Source organism: Notechis scutatus, chromosome 14 (genome assembly GCF_049901735.1).
Source record: "Notechis scutatus isolate UNSWTSFEM ecotype Mainland chromosome 14, rNotScu1.2, whole genome shotgun sequence".
Classification (NCBI taxonomy): domain Eukaryota; kingdom Metazoa; phylum Chordata; class Lepidosauria; order Squamata; family Elapidae; genus Notechis; species Notechis scutatus.
In genome coordinates this window covers 884,964-901,279 of record NC_142022.1, presented here as the reverse complement: position 1 = coordinate 901,279, position 16,316 = coordinate 884,964, and the positions used below count along the sequence as shown (strand labels likewise).

The 16,316-nt window shown below is 48.1% G+C and overlaps 1 protein-coding gene across 1 annotated transcript in view; it reads left to right on the top strand.

The window, feature by feature from the left end:
- The window catches only part of NRXN2 (neurexin 2), a 385,627-nt gene that overhangs the window by 356,782 nt on the left and 12,529 nt on the right, over positions 1–16,316 (top strand). Inside the window, 2 exon segments of the mRNA XM_087943407.1 lie at positions 5,129–5,451; positions 13,181–13,259. Of these exon segments, the coding sequence (XP_087799533.1) occupies positions 5,129–5,451; positions 13,181–13,259 (402 nt within the window).

The window sequence follows — 16,316 nt, the reverse complement described above, 5'->3', positions numbered from 1 at the left end:
TAATTTGGGCCGCGGGGGATGCTGCCACGGTCATAATACTTCAGTGGCCAAGTGTGGCTGGACACACAAGGAATTTTTCTCTGGTGCAGAAGTTCTCACTGTCCATACAAACAACAAAGTCATACAGGGAGGCCTTGACTTACGACCACAATTGAGCCAAAAATTTCCGTTGTTCCCGAGAAGTTTGTTAAGCGAGCGTTGTCCCATTTTATGACCTCTGGCCACCGTTGTTCAGCGAATTGCGGCCGTTGTGAAGTTACTCACAGGGTCATTAAGTGAATCTGGCTCCCCCATTGAATTTGCTTGTCAGAAGGTCGCAAAAGGGGATCACGTGACCCTGGGACACAGCAACGGTCACAAAGGTCGTAAGTGTGAAAAACGGCGCTAAGTCCCTTTTTTCCCGATGCCATTGTAACTTTGAACGGTCGCTAAATGAATCATAAGCTGAGGATTACAAGTTGACAAAGTTGCAGAACAATTGCAGAAAGTTGTAGTATATAGTTTGGTATAAATTCGTTTTAGCTCTCTTTCTTTCCCTGTGATGTACCGTGTTGTGAGTTCAGATTCTTAGCCTTCTGGGCATTTTGCACTACACAATTATTAGAATAGCACAGTGAGGGTGTGCAGGGGTGGGATTCCAATTTTTTAACAACCGGTTCTGTGGGCGTGGCTTAGGTGGTGGGCGTGGCTTGGTGGTCATGTGACTGGCTGGGCGTGGCTTGGTGGTCATGTGACTGGCTGGGCGTGGGCGAGGAATAATGGATGGAAACTGATCAAGGAGAGATTCAACCCGGAAATAAGGAGGAGTTTTCTGACTGTAAGAGCAATCAACCCATGCAACAGAAGTTGCCTTCGGAGGTTGTGGGAGCTTCATCCCTGGAGGCTTTCAAGAAGAGACTGGACTGCCATCTGTCAGAAATGGTGTAGGGTCTCCCACTTGGGTGGGGGGTTGGACTAGATGACCTACAAGGTCCCTTCCAACTCTGATTATCTGTTATTATTATTATCTGTTATTATAAAGTCAATGGGGAAGCCAGATTCACTTCACAACTGTGTGACTACTGTAACAATTACAGCGATTCACTTGTAAACTGGGGCAAAATTCATTTGATAGATGTCTCACTTAGCAGTGGAAATTTTCCACCAAATAGTGGTCGTAAGTCGAGGATGCCCCGTGCTTTATGATTTGACCTTGTTACACAAATCCAGACTCTAAATTAATCTGGTGATCAAGTCTGCACATTCCTCACATTCCATTCAGCATCCCAAGGATTGCAGCAAGAATCTGGCTCTAGCGATGAGCCTCTTGCGAATGCCAGCAAGCCTGAACAATAATGTAGGTTTACATAAACCCACAATGGGACAGTCATATGAGCTACTTAGCCAGTTTTGTTCCTGAATTATTACTCACCGAGATTGCTAAATTCTCTTCGTTTGCACAGATGTTTGATTTGGCCCTAGTGTCATTTTCTCTTTCTGTCTCTCTTGTATACAGACAAGGCACACAGACACAAATACTCACACCAACGCACTTTGTTTGCAATCAATAAAACTGCCCTCTGGCTTTACACACCTGCATTTATTTCATTGCAACATCTCAGCCTTGGTCTCCAATTGGTCCCATGCCTAGCACAGGGGTGGGATTGGCAGTTCATATATGCAACTCTGCATTCATGTGGAAAATTACACAGGGAGCCAAAATAAACACACTATCAGATAACATTAAATCAGGAGGAAAATAAGTTTGAAGACCCTTGCCCTAACCAAACAACTGCAGTGATTCGCTTAACAACTGTGGCAAGAAAAGTCATAAAAAGGGATGAAACTCAACCAATTTCTCCCTTGGCAACATAAATCCTGGGCTCAATTGGGGCTGTAAGTGGAGGACTGCCTGTGATACAGTGCTGGGGTCCCCTTTTGCGACCTTCTGACAAGCAATGCCAACGGGGAAGCCAGATTCACTTAACAACTGGGTTACTAACTTAACAGGTGCACTGATTTGCTTAACAACTGTGGCAGGAAAAAAATGGGGCAAAACTCACTTAGCGAATGTCTCATTTAGACTTGGGCTCAATCGGGTTCATAAGTTGAGGACTACCTGCAATCCCTTTTCTGCATTCAGGGCCTCAGAGGTTGATCGAATGGATCCAGGATCCAACATGATCCCTGTGCAAAGCTGCATACAGGTAGAATAGAATAACTTTAGAACAACTTTTATTGTCACTTATGAATGTACCCTAATCCAGGGGTTTCCAACCTTGGCCCCTTTAAGACTTGTGGACTTCAACTCCCAGAATTCCTCAGCCAGCAAAGCTGGCTGAGGAATTCTGGGAGTTGAAGTCCACAAGTCTTAAAGGGGCCAAGGTTGGAGACCCCTGCCGTAATCGGCATACATTAAAAGGAGATTTCATTGCGTAAGGGCTCTTAAAGAGTCTCCACCTCTAATATACAGTACATAAGCAGGACAGAATAAATAAATACAAAATTATGCATACACCCACCTATATTGTATGACACAGACTTACTTACACAGACTCCTTAACCTACATCCATAACTGAGCCCAAAATTCAGAAATTTGTTAGGGGAGTTTTGCCCCGTTTTACGACTTCCCTCTCCGCACGTGTTAAGTGAATCGCTGCAGCTCTTAAATTAGTACGCCAGTCGTTAAGTGAATCGGGTTTCCCTCTTTGCTGGTCAGAAGGTCGCAAGCGGGGATGACGTGACCTCCCCACCCCCCCAGGACACTGCCATCTGTCATAAATGTGAATCGGTTGTAATAATGGTTGAAAGTCACTTTTTTCAGGGCCGTTGTAATGTCAAACGGTCACTAAAGGAACCGTTGTAAATCAAGGACTGCCTGTACGAGATTAGAGCCTCCTGGGAGTGAAGTTGGAGGGTTTTTTATTTATTTAAATTACTTAATTCTGTTCGTCTGAATGAACCTGTTTCCTGGATTCAGCCCCTCCTTTAAACCATAAACTAGCCCAAATCAAGGCAGGTAGTCCTCGGCTTACAACAGTTCATTTAGTGGCCGTTTGAAAGTACAGTGGCACTGAAAAAAAAATGACTTGGGACCGTTTTTCACACTTACGACCGTTGCAGCCTCCCCACTGTCACGTGATCAAAATTCAGCCGCTTGGCAACTGACTCATACTTGTGACGGCTGCACGTGATCCCCTTTTGCGACCTTCGGAGCAGCAAAGTCAGTGAGGAAGCCAAATTCAGTTAACGACCGGGTGACTCGCTTAAGAACTGCAGCAATTCACTTAACGATGGTGGCAAGGAAGGTCGTAAAACGGGGCGAGATTCCCCTAACCGATGTCCCGCATAGCAACAGCAAATGTGGTGCTCTATTGCCATAAATTGAGGGCTACTGGTGGTGAGCATTGCATGCTTTACTGGGTGAGCGAATGCGCCTTCTAAGCGTGTGCCGTGTGCAAAGCCAGCCAGAAAGGCACCTGGGGGAGGGGGTGTTGTTGCAGGGGCCCCAGGGGCTTGAAAGGGGTCATGCAAAGGGAGTCTGGGTCTTAAACTAAGCCGAGATTTGGCTCCCCCCCCCCTCCCCAGTCTTTGCCTCCAGTCTCGCTCTTAGTCTGCCTAGATCAGGGGCCTTCAAACTCGACAGCTTTAAGACTTGTGGATTTCAACTCCCAGAATTCCTCCTCCAGTCATGTTAGCTCAGGAATTCTGGGAATTGAAGTCCACAAGTCTTAAACTTGCCAAGTTTGAAGACCCTTGTGATAGATGATACATTGATAGATGATAGATTGATTGATTGATTTTACAGGTAAATAGGTAGGTAGGTACGGGGGGAGAGAGAGAGGGGGGAGAGAGGGAGAGAGATGATAGATAGGCGATAGGTGATAAACCAGAGGTCTTCAAATTTGATAGCTTTAAACGTATGGACTTCAACTCCCAGAATTTCTCCTCCTCCAGCCATGGTGGCTCAGGAATTCTGGGAGTTGAAGTCCACAAGTCTTAAAACTTGCCAAGTTTGAAGACACTTGGCCTAGATGCTAGATCGGAACGGGTGGTGGGTTTGGAGGGCCTATTGATATTCCGGGGGCTCAGCATAGTGATAAGGAGAAACGGGGAATCTGTTTCCAGAATGTGGGGGGATAAAACTGGAGGGGGAGAAAGGAAGGAGAAACAGGGAGGCTGGACACTGTGGCAGACCCATTTCCCCCCCCCACCACCCTTAATCAGAAAGCGGAGGGGAGCGAGAGGAACAGAAGGAGACGGTGCTGGTTCTTTGGGCTGCAGGCTCTGGAGAGGGACCCCATCCCTCCCATGGCTGGTGGGCAGCCCCAGGTGGGATTACATGGGGTGGACATAGGAGGCAGGGCTTCCCATCTGCTTAAAATCCTCCAGAGGCTTTGATGGAAGGGAGAGCGGGTGTCAACGAAGGGAGGAAGGAAGGAAGAGAAGGGGAAGGAAGGAAGGAAGGAAGGAAGGAAGGAAGGAAGGAAGGAAGGAAGGAAGGAAGGAAGGAAGGAGGAAGGAAAAGGCAGGAAGGAAGAATGGAGGGAAGGAGTATGGATGTCATGGAAGGAGGGACAGATGGAAGGAAGGAAGGAAGGAAGCAAAGGGAGAAATAGGGAGGGAAGGATGAGGCAGGGAAGAAGGAAGGAAAGGAAAGAGACAGAAAAGATAAAGAAAGCTCAGGGAGGAAGGAGGGGACCATAGGAAGAAGATGGGGAAGGAAGGAGATGAATAAGGAAACGGAAATGCAAATACTACCCAGAATGGATCGTAGAGGGCGGAAAGGAAGCGCAGGGTGAGTCGGTGGCTGGATTCCCACCTGGCCCCCATCCGAGGGTCCTGCTAGCTGCAATGGAGCCACATGCCAAGTGTAGTCAGGTGGACCCTGGCCGGGTGAGGTGGCTGGCACAGCGGATGCACTCAGCTTAGGGTTCAGGCTGTCGTATGTTCTCGGGAAAGACCCCGGGGCCAAGGGTGGCGCAAGGTCAGGTCGATGTGTATGGAAGCCTAGGGAAGGAGGTGGGTGGGGGGCCGCCTAGCCTGACCTCTGCTCCCCCCCCCCCTGGCAGCTATGTTATTGGGATGCTGCGTCCGGCCGAGCCCCCTTTTCACCTCTCCGCTCCTTCTCTGTGGCTCCTCCGGCAGGTCGTCAGCTGACTATCTTCAACAGCCAGGCCGCCATCAAGATCGGAGGCCGCGACCAAGGCCGCCCCTTCCAGGGCCAGGTCTCGGGGCTGTACTACAATGGGCTCAAGGTCCTCTCCTTGGCCGCTGAGAGCGACGCCAACGTGAAGGTGGAGGGCAACCTGCGGCTGGTGGGTGAGGTGCCCTCCGTCATGACCACCGAGACCACGGCCACCACCCTGCTGGCGGACATGTCCACGACCATCATGGAGACCACCACCACCATGGCCACGACCACCACGCGGCGGGGCCGCTCCCCCACCATGCGGGACAGCATCACGCAGGTCAGTGGGAGAAGGGAGGGCCGGCGGGGAGGGAGGGAGGAGAGATAGCTTGGAAGGAAGGAAGGAAGGAAGGAAGGAAGGAAGGAAGGAAGGAAGGAAGGAAGGAAGGAAGGAAGGAAGGAAGGAAGGAGATGGGAAGGAAGGAGGAAGGAAGGAAGACAGGAGATGGGAAGGAAGGAAGATTGCAATAGCACTTGGACTTATATCCCACTTCCCAGTACTTTTACAGTCCTCTCTAAGCAGTTTACAGGGAAGGAAGGAAGGAAGGAAGGAAGGAAGGAAGGAAGGAAGGAAGGAAGGAAGGAAGGAAGGAAGGAAGGAAGACAGGAGATGGGAAGGAAGGAAGATCGCAATAGCACTTAGACTTATATACCACTTCACAGAGCTTTTAAAGCCCTCTCTAAGCGGTTTACAGAGTCAGCCTCTTGCCGCCAACAATCTGGGTCCTCATTTTACCTACCTTAGAAGGACAGAAGGATGAGTCAACCTTGAGCCTGGTGAAATTTGAACTGCCAAATTGCGGGCAGCTGGCAGTCAGCAGAAGTAGCCTGCAGTACTGCACTCTAACCACTGTGCCACTGCGCTCTGTCAAAAGTTTGTAAAGTAAAGCTGCTTTGATTCCAAGATGGACTTTCCATTTTTATTTATTTGTTCATAATTTGGCACGCATTGTTTTTCTCCTGTGCTGGTTTCACCGTTCGGGGAAATGATCAGAGAGCAAAATAGCACCAACTGTTTCCAACGATTCCAAGATCCGCGCATACACAACTTTTGACTGCAAAACTTGAAATTCGAGTATCACCTGAGTCCCTTCAATCATTGGGGAAGCCTTTTTGAAGTCGAGACAGCATCTACTTTTCAGCTTTCATGCTGCCCTTTTCACACTCTGTGCACACTTCAAATGTAAATAAGCGTTTTGCACACTTCTCTTAGCTAGCTTTGGGGAGAGATAGGCATCATCCAAGAAGGATGAGAATACCAGAGTTGGAAGGGACCTTTGGAGATCTTCTAGTCCAACCCTGTTCTCAAACAGGAGTCCCAAGGGCATTCCAGAAACAGGGCTATGCAAAAAGCGAAGCCCCATCCACGGGATCCAGACAACATGCGAAACCACGTTCCCTCTGGTCCATGGAAAAACCTCTTCCCAGAGAACCGGTCAGTGGTGCCCAAAATGTTGGCCTATACCATGTCAGACAAATGGCTGCCCAATCTCTTCTTAAAAGCCTCCCTGCTTTCTGATATATGCTTCTGATGAAAAGTTCAATATTTGGGAAAGGTTCATACATGGTCCTATTCCCTCAACAACAAGCAACCTTTCTAAGAAATCCAGAAATTCGAGTTTGCTTGTTCATCATCTACCGTTTCCCCCTTAAAATAAGACCCCGTTTTCTTCTTCTGAGGCCAGCAAGGCTTTTCTGAAAGCCTCTGCAGCCGGCAAGAGAGTTCTGGATCGATCCGGAGCTATGTTCTCAGCTACAGAGGCCTTCAGAAAAGCCTTGCCAGCCTTGCCAGCTGCAAAAGAAATGGGTGTCAGGATGTGCGAGGTCCGGCTACAACTGTCCAAAGGTAAGTAGGAGGGCAGCTCTACCTCCCCCATCCCTACCCTAGCTTAATTTTTACCTGTCTACCTGGAGTGGGCAAGATCTTAATTAGGGCTTATTTTTTGGGGGGGTAGGGCTTATATTGGATGCAAGTGCAAAAAATCTAGCTAGGACTTACTTTCAGCATAGGTCGTATTTTCGTGGAAACGGGGTAAATGTAGAGATGAATTATTTTTAACAGCGCATATTTATACCAAGTAATGGCAACACTACGCAGCCCCACGTAGTGGAATTGATCCTCTGTATCACTGGATTTTGCCTGATTCCACTCCCCCCCTCAATGTTTCTCAACATCAACAACCACACCAACAGGGAAACAGGGCTGCAAAAGGACAGGGGACGATTGGTGTTGCATTTTAGGGAACTGGAGTAAATATTAATCATCATAAAACCTCGATAAGGCTTCTTATTTAGAGCCTCATCAAGACACACCTCACCAGAATTGGGTTTTTTTTCAGCAGGAAGCCCAGTTGTGCAGCCAGGGTAAACCTGGTCTGTGTGTGGTTTGTACACAAAGGTGATTCCTCCAAGAGTGCGACAATATCTATACCAGTGGTGGCTAACCTTTTTGGGCTCCTGTGCCAAAAATTGTGCACGCGCTCGTGTGCCAGCACCCAAAAGGCAATGCGCCCCCCCCCACACCCCCTGCACATGCAGTATTAAGGGAAGTGATGAAACGGGCCTATTATTCGCCCTGCAAAGCCTGCAGAGGCTTTTTTCAAGCCTCTGAGAGGCCGAAAAAGGCCTCAAACCAGCCGAAAAATCAGCTGTGAGGCGCACGTATGCGCAGTGAGGTAAGTTTGCCTGCGGCTCGCGTACCGGCACAATTGGCTCTGCATGCCATCTTTGCCATGTGTGCCATAGGTTCGCCATCACGGATCTATACAATTCCTCTTATTTTCCTGTTGTTAAGTTAGTCAGACGGTCGTTAAGCGAATCCCGGCTTCTCCGTTGACTTTGCTTGTCCGAAGGTCGCAAAAGGGGATCACGTGACAACCCCCCCCCCCCAGGGACACGGCAAACCTGTCATAAATACGAGTCCATTGCCCAGCGTCCGAATTTTGATCCTGTGACCACGGGGGATGCTGCCACGGTTGTAAGTCTTTTTTTTTCCCCAGTGCCGTGCTCATTTTGGACGGTCACTAAACGAACTGTTGTAAGTCGAGGACTTTCTGTACCTGGCCAGGCCACACTGAGGTTTTGCGCAGCACCGAAACGGATCCCAAAATCCAGGGTTTGGTGTGTGTTTTTTTCCGCTCCTAAACTCTGCTGGCAGCGCATCTTACACACACACACACACACACACACACACACACATCATGCTTTGTTGACAGAATCCTTTTCTGACCAATCTGGAATTTAAAGGGATGTTTTTCCATTGAAAAATATTATTTATTTTGGCCTGGGAAGAAAAGCGTGCAGCTGAGAGAGCCTGCAGCCGGATCGAGCCGGGGTGTGTGTGTGTGTGTGTGTGTGTGTCCTTGCAAACCCAACCCCCCCCTCCCCCATATCCCAAGCCTTTGGGGGAGCAACATGGAAAAGGGAAAAGGGCTTTTTTAAAACAAACAAACAAACAAACACGTAAATAAGATTCCCTTCCTGCGGCATCAGATGATTCTGGGGAGGGGAGGGGGGTGTTGCTTCATCTTTTGGGGAGGGGGGCTGCGGGTCCATCCCCCTCGCCTTGGCTTTGCAGCGGTTGCCCCCAAAAAAAAAAACCTGCCTGGCCTCACCCAGAGACAGTTTGGGCTTTCCTTCTTTGATGGCAAGATGACTTTTGGGGAGGGGAAGCGAACATCCTCGTCCTGCGGTTGCCGTGGCAACTGCATCAGCAGCAATTAGGCTGTCCTGGTTTTTGTGAGAAGAAGAGAAGAGAAAGGGGGGGTGGGGGAGGACCGGGGAGGGGGGAGGCTGGCGAGGGAGCTTGCAAGGAAGATTGGGAGGGGCACGCTCCTCCGTGGTGCAGCTGACGCCTCCTGGAAACGCTCCCTGGCTGCGGTGGCAGCCTTGCGTTCCCCCAAAGCGGCAACGTTGCCAGAAAGCCACACACACACACACACACACACACTTTGTATGGGGAGTTTCCAGCCTCTTTCCCCCCCTCCCTCCCAGTCCTCAGCATAATGATCACAATGGGGGAACGCAATTCCCATCGCTAAGTGAGCCGCGCCTGCTTTGTCCCGCTTTTCCGCCCCGGTTGTTAAGCGGATCACGCGGTCGTTAAGCAAATCCAGCCTGCAACCGTTGTTAAAACACATGCCGCTCGCCAACGGCCCAGTGTTGTGACCGTAGGGGATGCTGCCCTGGTTGCAACGGCGAGGACCAGCCGTAAGTCAGTGCTTTTCCAGTGCTGTGGCAACATCGAACGGTCATTTCAACAAGCGGTCTTAAGTCAGGGACTGCCTGTACTCCCAAGGGTTCATGGACTGTCCCACGGGGGGGGGGGGCGGGATTCGTGTTCAGCCTTCGGAGAGCAACCAGCCTTTCCCTGTATTTTTTTTTTTTTAATTTTATTCATAAACATTTTTGAATACAGTGTTTGGTCAGAGAATACCATTTAGAAGAAACCAAAACCACAGCTAATACTAGAACAGGTGTTAACCCATTTATTGATAATAGGGAGACCTGCAGAAGCTGCTGTTGCTGCTCTCGGGGCTGCTATTAATTTATTTTATTTATTTATTTTTATGTATTTATTTGTCAAGCAAGTATTAGATAGCAGGTATAAGTATAAACATGGTTATGAGTCCATGAAATGGATACGAATAAATAAAAGAAGCAATAGGACAAGGACGGTAGGCACATTGGTGCACTTTTGCACGCCCCCTGCAGACCTCTTAGGAAAGGGGTGAGGTCAATAGTAGACAGTCTAAGGTTAAAGTTTTTGGGGTTTGGGGAAGAAATTGAATTTAATAATAGTAATTCCACACTCAGGGCTCCTAGCAAGGAGTGTGGAATTGCAGGTAGCCCTTAACTAGAAGGGAGGGGGGTTTGTGGAGAGGAGAAAGCGGGGTCTTTGGTGACCTCTGAGCTTGCTTGTTTTCTTGCAGATGTTTCATGACCCAACTAGGTCACATCATCAGTGCTAGAAGGGTTTGTTCTCTGTTTATATACAGGTAGTCCCCGACTTACAACAGTTCGTTTAGTGACTGCTTGACGTTACCACGGCACCGACTGAAGTGACTTGCGACCATTTTCCACAATAACCAACCTTTGCAGCATCCCCGCAATGACGTGATCAAAATTCAGACACTTGGCAACTGGTTCACACTTACGACCGTTGCAGTGTCCCTCCCGGGGAGGTCCTGATATGATCCCCTTTTGCGACCTTCTGACAAGCAGAGTCAATGAGGGAAGCCAGATTCGCTTAGCCACCGGGTGACCAACTTATCAACTGCTGCAGCGATTCACTTAACAACCGGGGCAAGCAAGCTCGTAAAAGGGCACAAAGCTCCATTAACAAACGTCTCCCTTAGCGACAGAAATGTGGGACTTTCCATTGCAGTCGTAAATCGAGGACTACCTGTATTCTGTTTCGCAGGGTGTTCACACAGAGCTCACGTGAGACTCTCGTTCCAGTTGGGTGTTTTTTTTAAGGGCTGTATTTATATCTAGACACAGAGAGGCGTATTAGGGGCACCCAGAGCCTGGGGTTATGTTTCTATGGTGGAGGAATCCTTTGGTTGCAAAATAAAGGCCCAGAGGCCCAGAATCAAAACCACGCAAAGTATCAGCACCGCTTTCTAAAGCCTTAGTAAGGCCACCCCTGGAAGGCTGCAGCCAGTTTTGGTCCCCACATTGCAAAAAATTAAGTTGAGACTTTGGGGAAAGTGCAAAGAAAAGCAACTTGGATGATTAAAGCCTGGAGACTAAAACATACGAAAAACAGTTGCAAGATTTGGTTAGTCTAGATAAAAGAAGGACTAGGGGGGATAGGGTAGCAGTATTTGAGGGGCTGCCACAAAGAAGAAGAGGGTGGTCAAATTATTCCCCATAGCACCTGAAGGCAGGACAAGGAACAGCAGATGGAAACTCATCAAGGAGAGAAGCAACCTGGAATTAAGGAGGAATTTCCTGACAGTGAGGACAATTAACCGGTGGAACGGCCTGCCACCAGAAGTTGTGGTTGCTCCATCACTGGAGGCTTTCAAGAAGAGACTGGACAGTCACTTGTCTGAAATGGTGCAAGGTCTCCTTCTTGAGCAGGGGGTTGGACTAGATGACCTCCAAGGTCCCTTCCAGCTCTATTCTTATTCTTTGCAACCACCGCAGCCAGTTTGCAAGACTTGGATGGGCCTCCCCAGGGCAGCATTTTCAATTCTCTCTCCCCTCCCCCCCGCCACGGTGTTGTTTTGACAAGTGCCATTATGAAGCAATCCTCAACCTGTCTGTTTGTCACACCTCCACACTTCCCTTTTCGTCAGGCGCCGCGTTTATCCCTGCTTTAATTTTATTTTTACTCGTCTTTGTAATTGGCCCAAAACTCCATTTTTGCTACTCTTCGTGTACCTTACATTATGGATGCGATATTGCAGCCACGAACAGGCGGCGTAGCGCACATCCGCGTGAACGGCCCAGCAGCCAGGCCTGCCGTTCCGTTTTGCCATTTTAATCCATGGGAGTTTTTTAGTTTTAATCTCCTCTAATGTGCTTTAACATATCCCTCTTTTTATGTGCCTCGGGAGTAATCGGACCGAGGCGCTTAAATAAATAAGTACTTAGGCACAAAAGTGGGTAATTGGGTTGCTGGTTAGAATAAAATCTAGAATGCTGCACCAGTTTTGGTCCATCACATTATAAAAAAGAGGTTGAGACTCTAGAAAGAGTGCAGAGAAGAGCAACCAGGATGATGAGGGGACTGGAGGCTAAAACATGCGATGAATGGTTGCAGGAACTGGGCTTGGCTGGTCTAGGGAAGAGAAGGACCAGGGGAGGCAGGAGAGCAACCTTCCAATATTTGAGGGGCTGCCCCAGAGAGGAGGAAGGGGTCAAGCTATTCTCCAAGGCACCTGAATAATGCCAGACAAGGAATAATGGATGGAAACTGATCCAGGAGAGATTCAACCTGGAAATAAGGAGAAACTTTCTGACAGTGAGAACAATCAACCCATGGAACAGAAGTTGCCCTCGGAAGTTGTGGGAGCTTCATCCCTGGAGGCTTCCAAGAAGAGACTGGACTGTTAATCTATCTTAAGCTAGCACAACAGAATTTTGTTCTGTGGTGTGGAAATTATTCTTTCCCTGGTGCCAATGAGAGTTGCGTTTGCTGTTTTTGCGGTTGTCCTTCCCTCCTGGCTCATGGTCTGCTAGAGGTTAGCTGTCGCTTCCCAGCCCCTTTGCTGTTTACTAGCTGTATGCAAAAATCCAGAACCAAGGAGATGGACGGGGGGGACGGGGGCGAGGTCTTCATACCCCGTCAAACCACCTCCAAGTGCCAATTGCACGCCTCGTGCAAAGTGGGGCAGGCAAGAGATGTGAGCAAGGAGCTGCTTTGCAGGTCTCTGATGACTTGGGAGGTGGGGGGAAACAAGCATGCAGAAAGACCCCGACCATTGCAGATGCTGCAGGCGGGACATCTGGGGAGGTTCTGGAGCCCTCCAGGTCCTGGTTCTCCCAAAGGTGCTTTTTTTTTTTCCAAGAGACAATTGGACTTTCTGGTTTTTTTCTTTGAAGACGTTTCGCTTCTCATCCCAGAAGCTTCTTCAGCTCTGACTGGATGGTGAGGAACGGAAGGATTGATACTCCTTGCAGGCAGCTGGTCCTCTGCATCCTTTTAGAGGGTCGTTGGGGCCACTTGGAGGTCACCCGAGTGGTGCAAATGGGTGTGGAGCCTTCTTGGAACTGCCGAAAGCACCAGGTGGTACTATGTCTGCAAGGAGTATAAATCCTTCCGTTCCCCACCAATGGGAGGGTGGAGAGAGATTTCAATCCTGACAAAGAATTGGAAATTTGTGCCAGAGATTGAGGAGGGCAATGTGTTTTTTGTTTTGTTTTTTAAAGCCAACATTGGTGAACGTTGGGACGGGAGAGTTGGATGGGAGGGGATGGATGGGTGTGGAGGGGTAGATAGCCCTGTGGATTGTCCCCCTCCCTGCTGACCCCCCAGCCCTTTCTCTCCCTCTCTCCAGAATTCAGACGACCTGCTGGTGGCTTCGGCCGAGTGTCCCAGCGACGATGAGGACTTGGAGGAGTGCGAGCCGAGTACCGGTGGGTCTTTTTCCATCCTCGCTGCCCCGGGACACCCCCAAGTCAGGAAGGGGAGGGACTGCCCCAGCCTTGCCCAAGCCCCAGGGATGAGTGGGGGGGTCTCTCTCTGTGCAGAGACTCAAGCAGGCGACTTTTTTGCAAACCCGGGACCCCCAGTAGCAGTTGGGCACCACATTTGCCTCCTCTTTCCTGCATTCTCTTTTCTCTTCCCTTCCCTTCCCTCCTCTCCTTTTCTATCCCCTTCCCCTCTATCCCCTTCCCCTCTCTCCTCTCTATCCCCTTCCCCTCTCTCCTCTCTATTCCCTTCCCCTCTCTCCTCTCTATTCCCTCTCCTCTCTCCACTCCTCTCCTCTCTTTCCTCTCCTCTCCTTCTATCCACTTTCCTTTCCCCTCTCTCTTTCCCCTCCTCTAATTCTATCCCCTTCCCCTCTCTCCTCTCTATCCCCTTCCCCTCTCTCTACTCCTCTCCTCTCTATCCCCTTCCCTCTCTCCTCTCTATCCCCTTCCCCTCTATCCCCTTCCCCTCTCTCCTCTCTATCCCTTCCCCTCTCTCTACTCCTCTCCTCTCTCCCCTTCCCTCTCCCTCCTCTCTCCCCTTCCCCACTCTCCTCTCCTCTCCTCCTCTCCTCTCCTTCTATCCACTTTCCTTTCCCTCTCTCCTTTCCCCTCCTCTAATTCTATCCCCTTCCCTCTCTCCTCTCTATCCCCTTCCCCTCTCTCTACTCTCTCTCTCTATCCCCTTCCCCTCTCCACTCCTCTCTATCCCCTTCCCACTCTCCTCTCCTCTCCTCCTCTCCTCTCCTTCTATCCATTCCTTTCCCTCTCTCTTCCCCTCCTCTAATTCTATCCCCTTCCCTCTCTCTACTCCTCTCCTCTCTATCCCCTTCCCCTCTATCCCCTTCCCCTCTCCCTCTCTATCCCCTTCCCCTCTCTCTACTCCTCTCCTCTCTATCCCCTTCCCCTCTCCACTCCTCTCTATCCCCTTCCCCTCTCTCTACTCTCTCCTCTCTATCCCCTTCCCCTCTATCCCTTCCCTCTCTCCTCTCTATCCCCTTCCCTCTCCACTCCTCTCTCCCCTTCCCCACTCCCTCTCCTCTCCTCTCCTTCTATCCACTTTCCTTTCCCTCTCTCTTTCCCCTCCTCTAATTCTATTCCCTTTCCCTTCACTCCTCTCCTCTCTTGTCTTTAAACACACACAAAAATTCACACACATGCACAACCAGATGTTCTTCTGCTCGCTGCAGTTACATCCCATAAGCGCAAAACCCAGGGTCCTGAAAATCAGCGGCCGTGCTGCTTTTTAAAAACCCAGCTTCTAGTCCTCAGCCTTTAAGCTCTACTGAGAAGTGGAAAAGCAGGTAAAACCTGCCAGTTAGCGGAGCCGGTGTTAATTGTATTCTGCTTTTCTTTAAAAAAAAGTTCATTTTTGCAAGGGCGACAAGAACTACAATAATAATGATGTTGCAATAGGAGCAAAGAATAATATATAGAGAGCTCCATCAATATTTAAAGATCAAAGAAGGCAGAAAACATCAAAAGCAAAAGCATTAAAAGACACAATGGTATATTTTTTTTGCAAAAGACGCTTGCCTTACCTTTGAAACACAAAAGATCAAGCAGGAAAGATCTTTTGGAATGAAAGCATTCTCCAACACCACCAAAAAATAGAGTACAAAGGAAACCGGCAGGCATTTCTAGAGTGATAGAAACATAAAACGCCAGGCTTGAAAAAAAAACCTGGAGACCATCTGGTCCACCCCCTGCCCAGTATCAGGAGTTGAGCCAATAATTTGAGGTGGGTGGCTATATAAATGGAATAAATAAATAGAATAAATAAATAAATAAATAAATAAATAAATAGAATAAATAAATAAATAAATAAATAAAGCTACTATTCTAACAAGGCCCCCGAGTGCTTGTAAAATGTGAACAGGGGTACCCTTATTATCACTACCATTCTAGCAGGGTTCACACACTACTACACCAAATCAAGAGCTCAGGTTAATGCAGAGAATGGCTGCGCTCTCAATGTTGCCATGTGCAAACCAAAGAAATCTCACAAGGCTTAATTCAGAGGTCCAGTACAGAGTGCTAGGTAGGAGTACAGTAAAGTAAAAGTAAAGTAGAGTAGGATAATAGAATAGAATAGAATAGAATAGAATAGAATAGAATAGAATGGAATGGAATGGAATGGAATGGAATGGAATGGAATGGAATGGAATGGAATAGAATGGAATAGAATAGAATGTAGAAAATAATATATAAGGTAGAATGTAGAATAGAATATAGAATAGAATAATAGTATAGAATATAGAATAGTATAGAATAGAATGGAATATAGAATAGAATATAGAAAATAATATAGAATAGAATGTAGAATAGAATAGAATAGAATAGAAAATAGAAAAAATATAGGAGGTAGAATGTAGAATACAATAGAATAATAGAATAGAATAGAATATAAAAAATAATAGAATAGAAAATAGAATAGAATTCAGAATAGAATATAGAATAGAATATAGAATAGAATAATAGAATAGAATAATAGAATACAATATAGAAAATAATGCAGAATAGAGTAGAGAGAATAGAACAGAACAGGAATAGGACATAGAATCACAGAGGTGGAAGGGACCTTGGAGGTCTTCTAGTCCAGCCCCCTGCTCAAGCAGGAGACTTCAGACAAGTGGTTTTCCAAACTGACCAGTGAGGGAGCAGCCACAACTTCTGGAGTCCAGTGATTAATTGTTCTCATTGTCTGGGCAATTTCAGGAAAATCCCCAAACCCGGGTTTCCTCCAGTCTTGTGTCTTGTGCGAATGCAGCCCATCTGCCTTGGAGCTGAGTTCCTGCTTTCTTGTGAATATTAGCAACTTTTAACATAGATGAACTTCAACTCCTAGAATGCCCCAGCCAGCAAGGTTGATTATCACTCCCTTAAAGAAAACCCAGCACAAACGGTCCAAGCCAAACCCATCCTTCCTCTTCCTGTTAAAATCAACCGCTATTGGCTCTCTCGCCTTGTGATTGACAAGGGAAGGAGAAGCTCTCTTGCCTC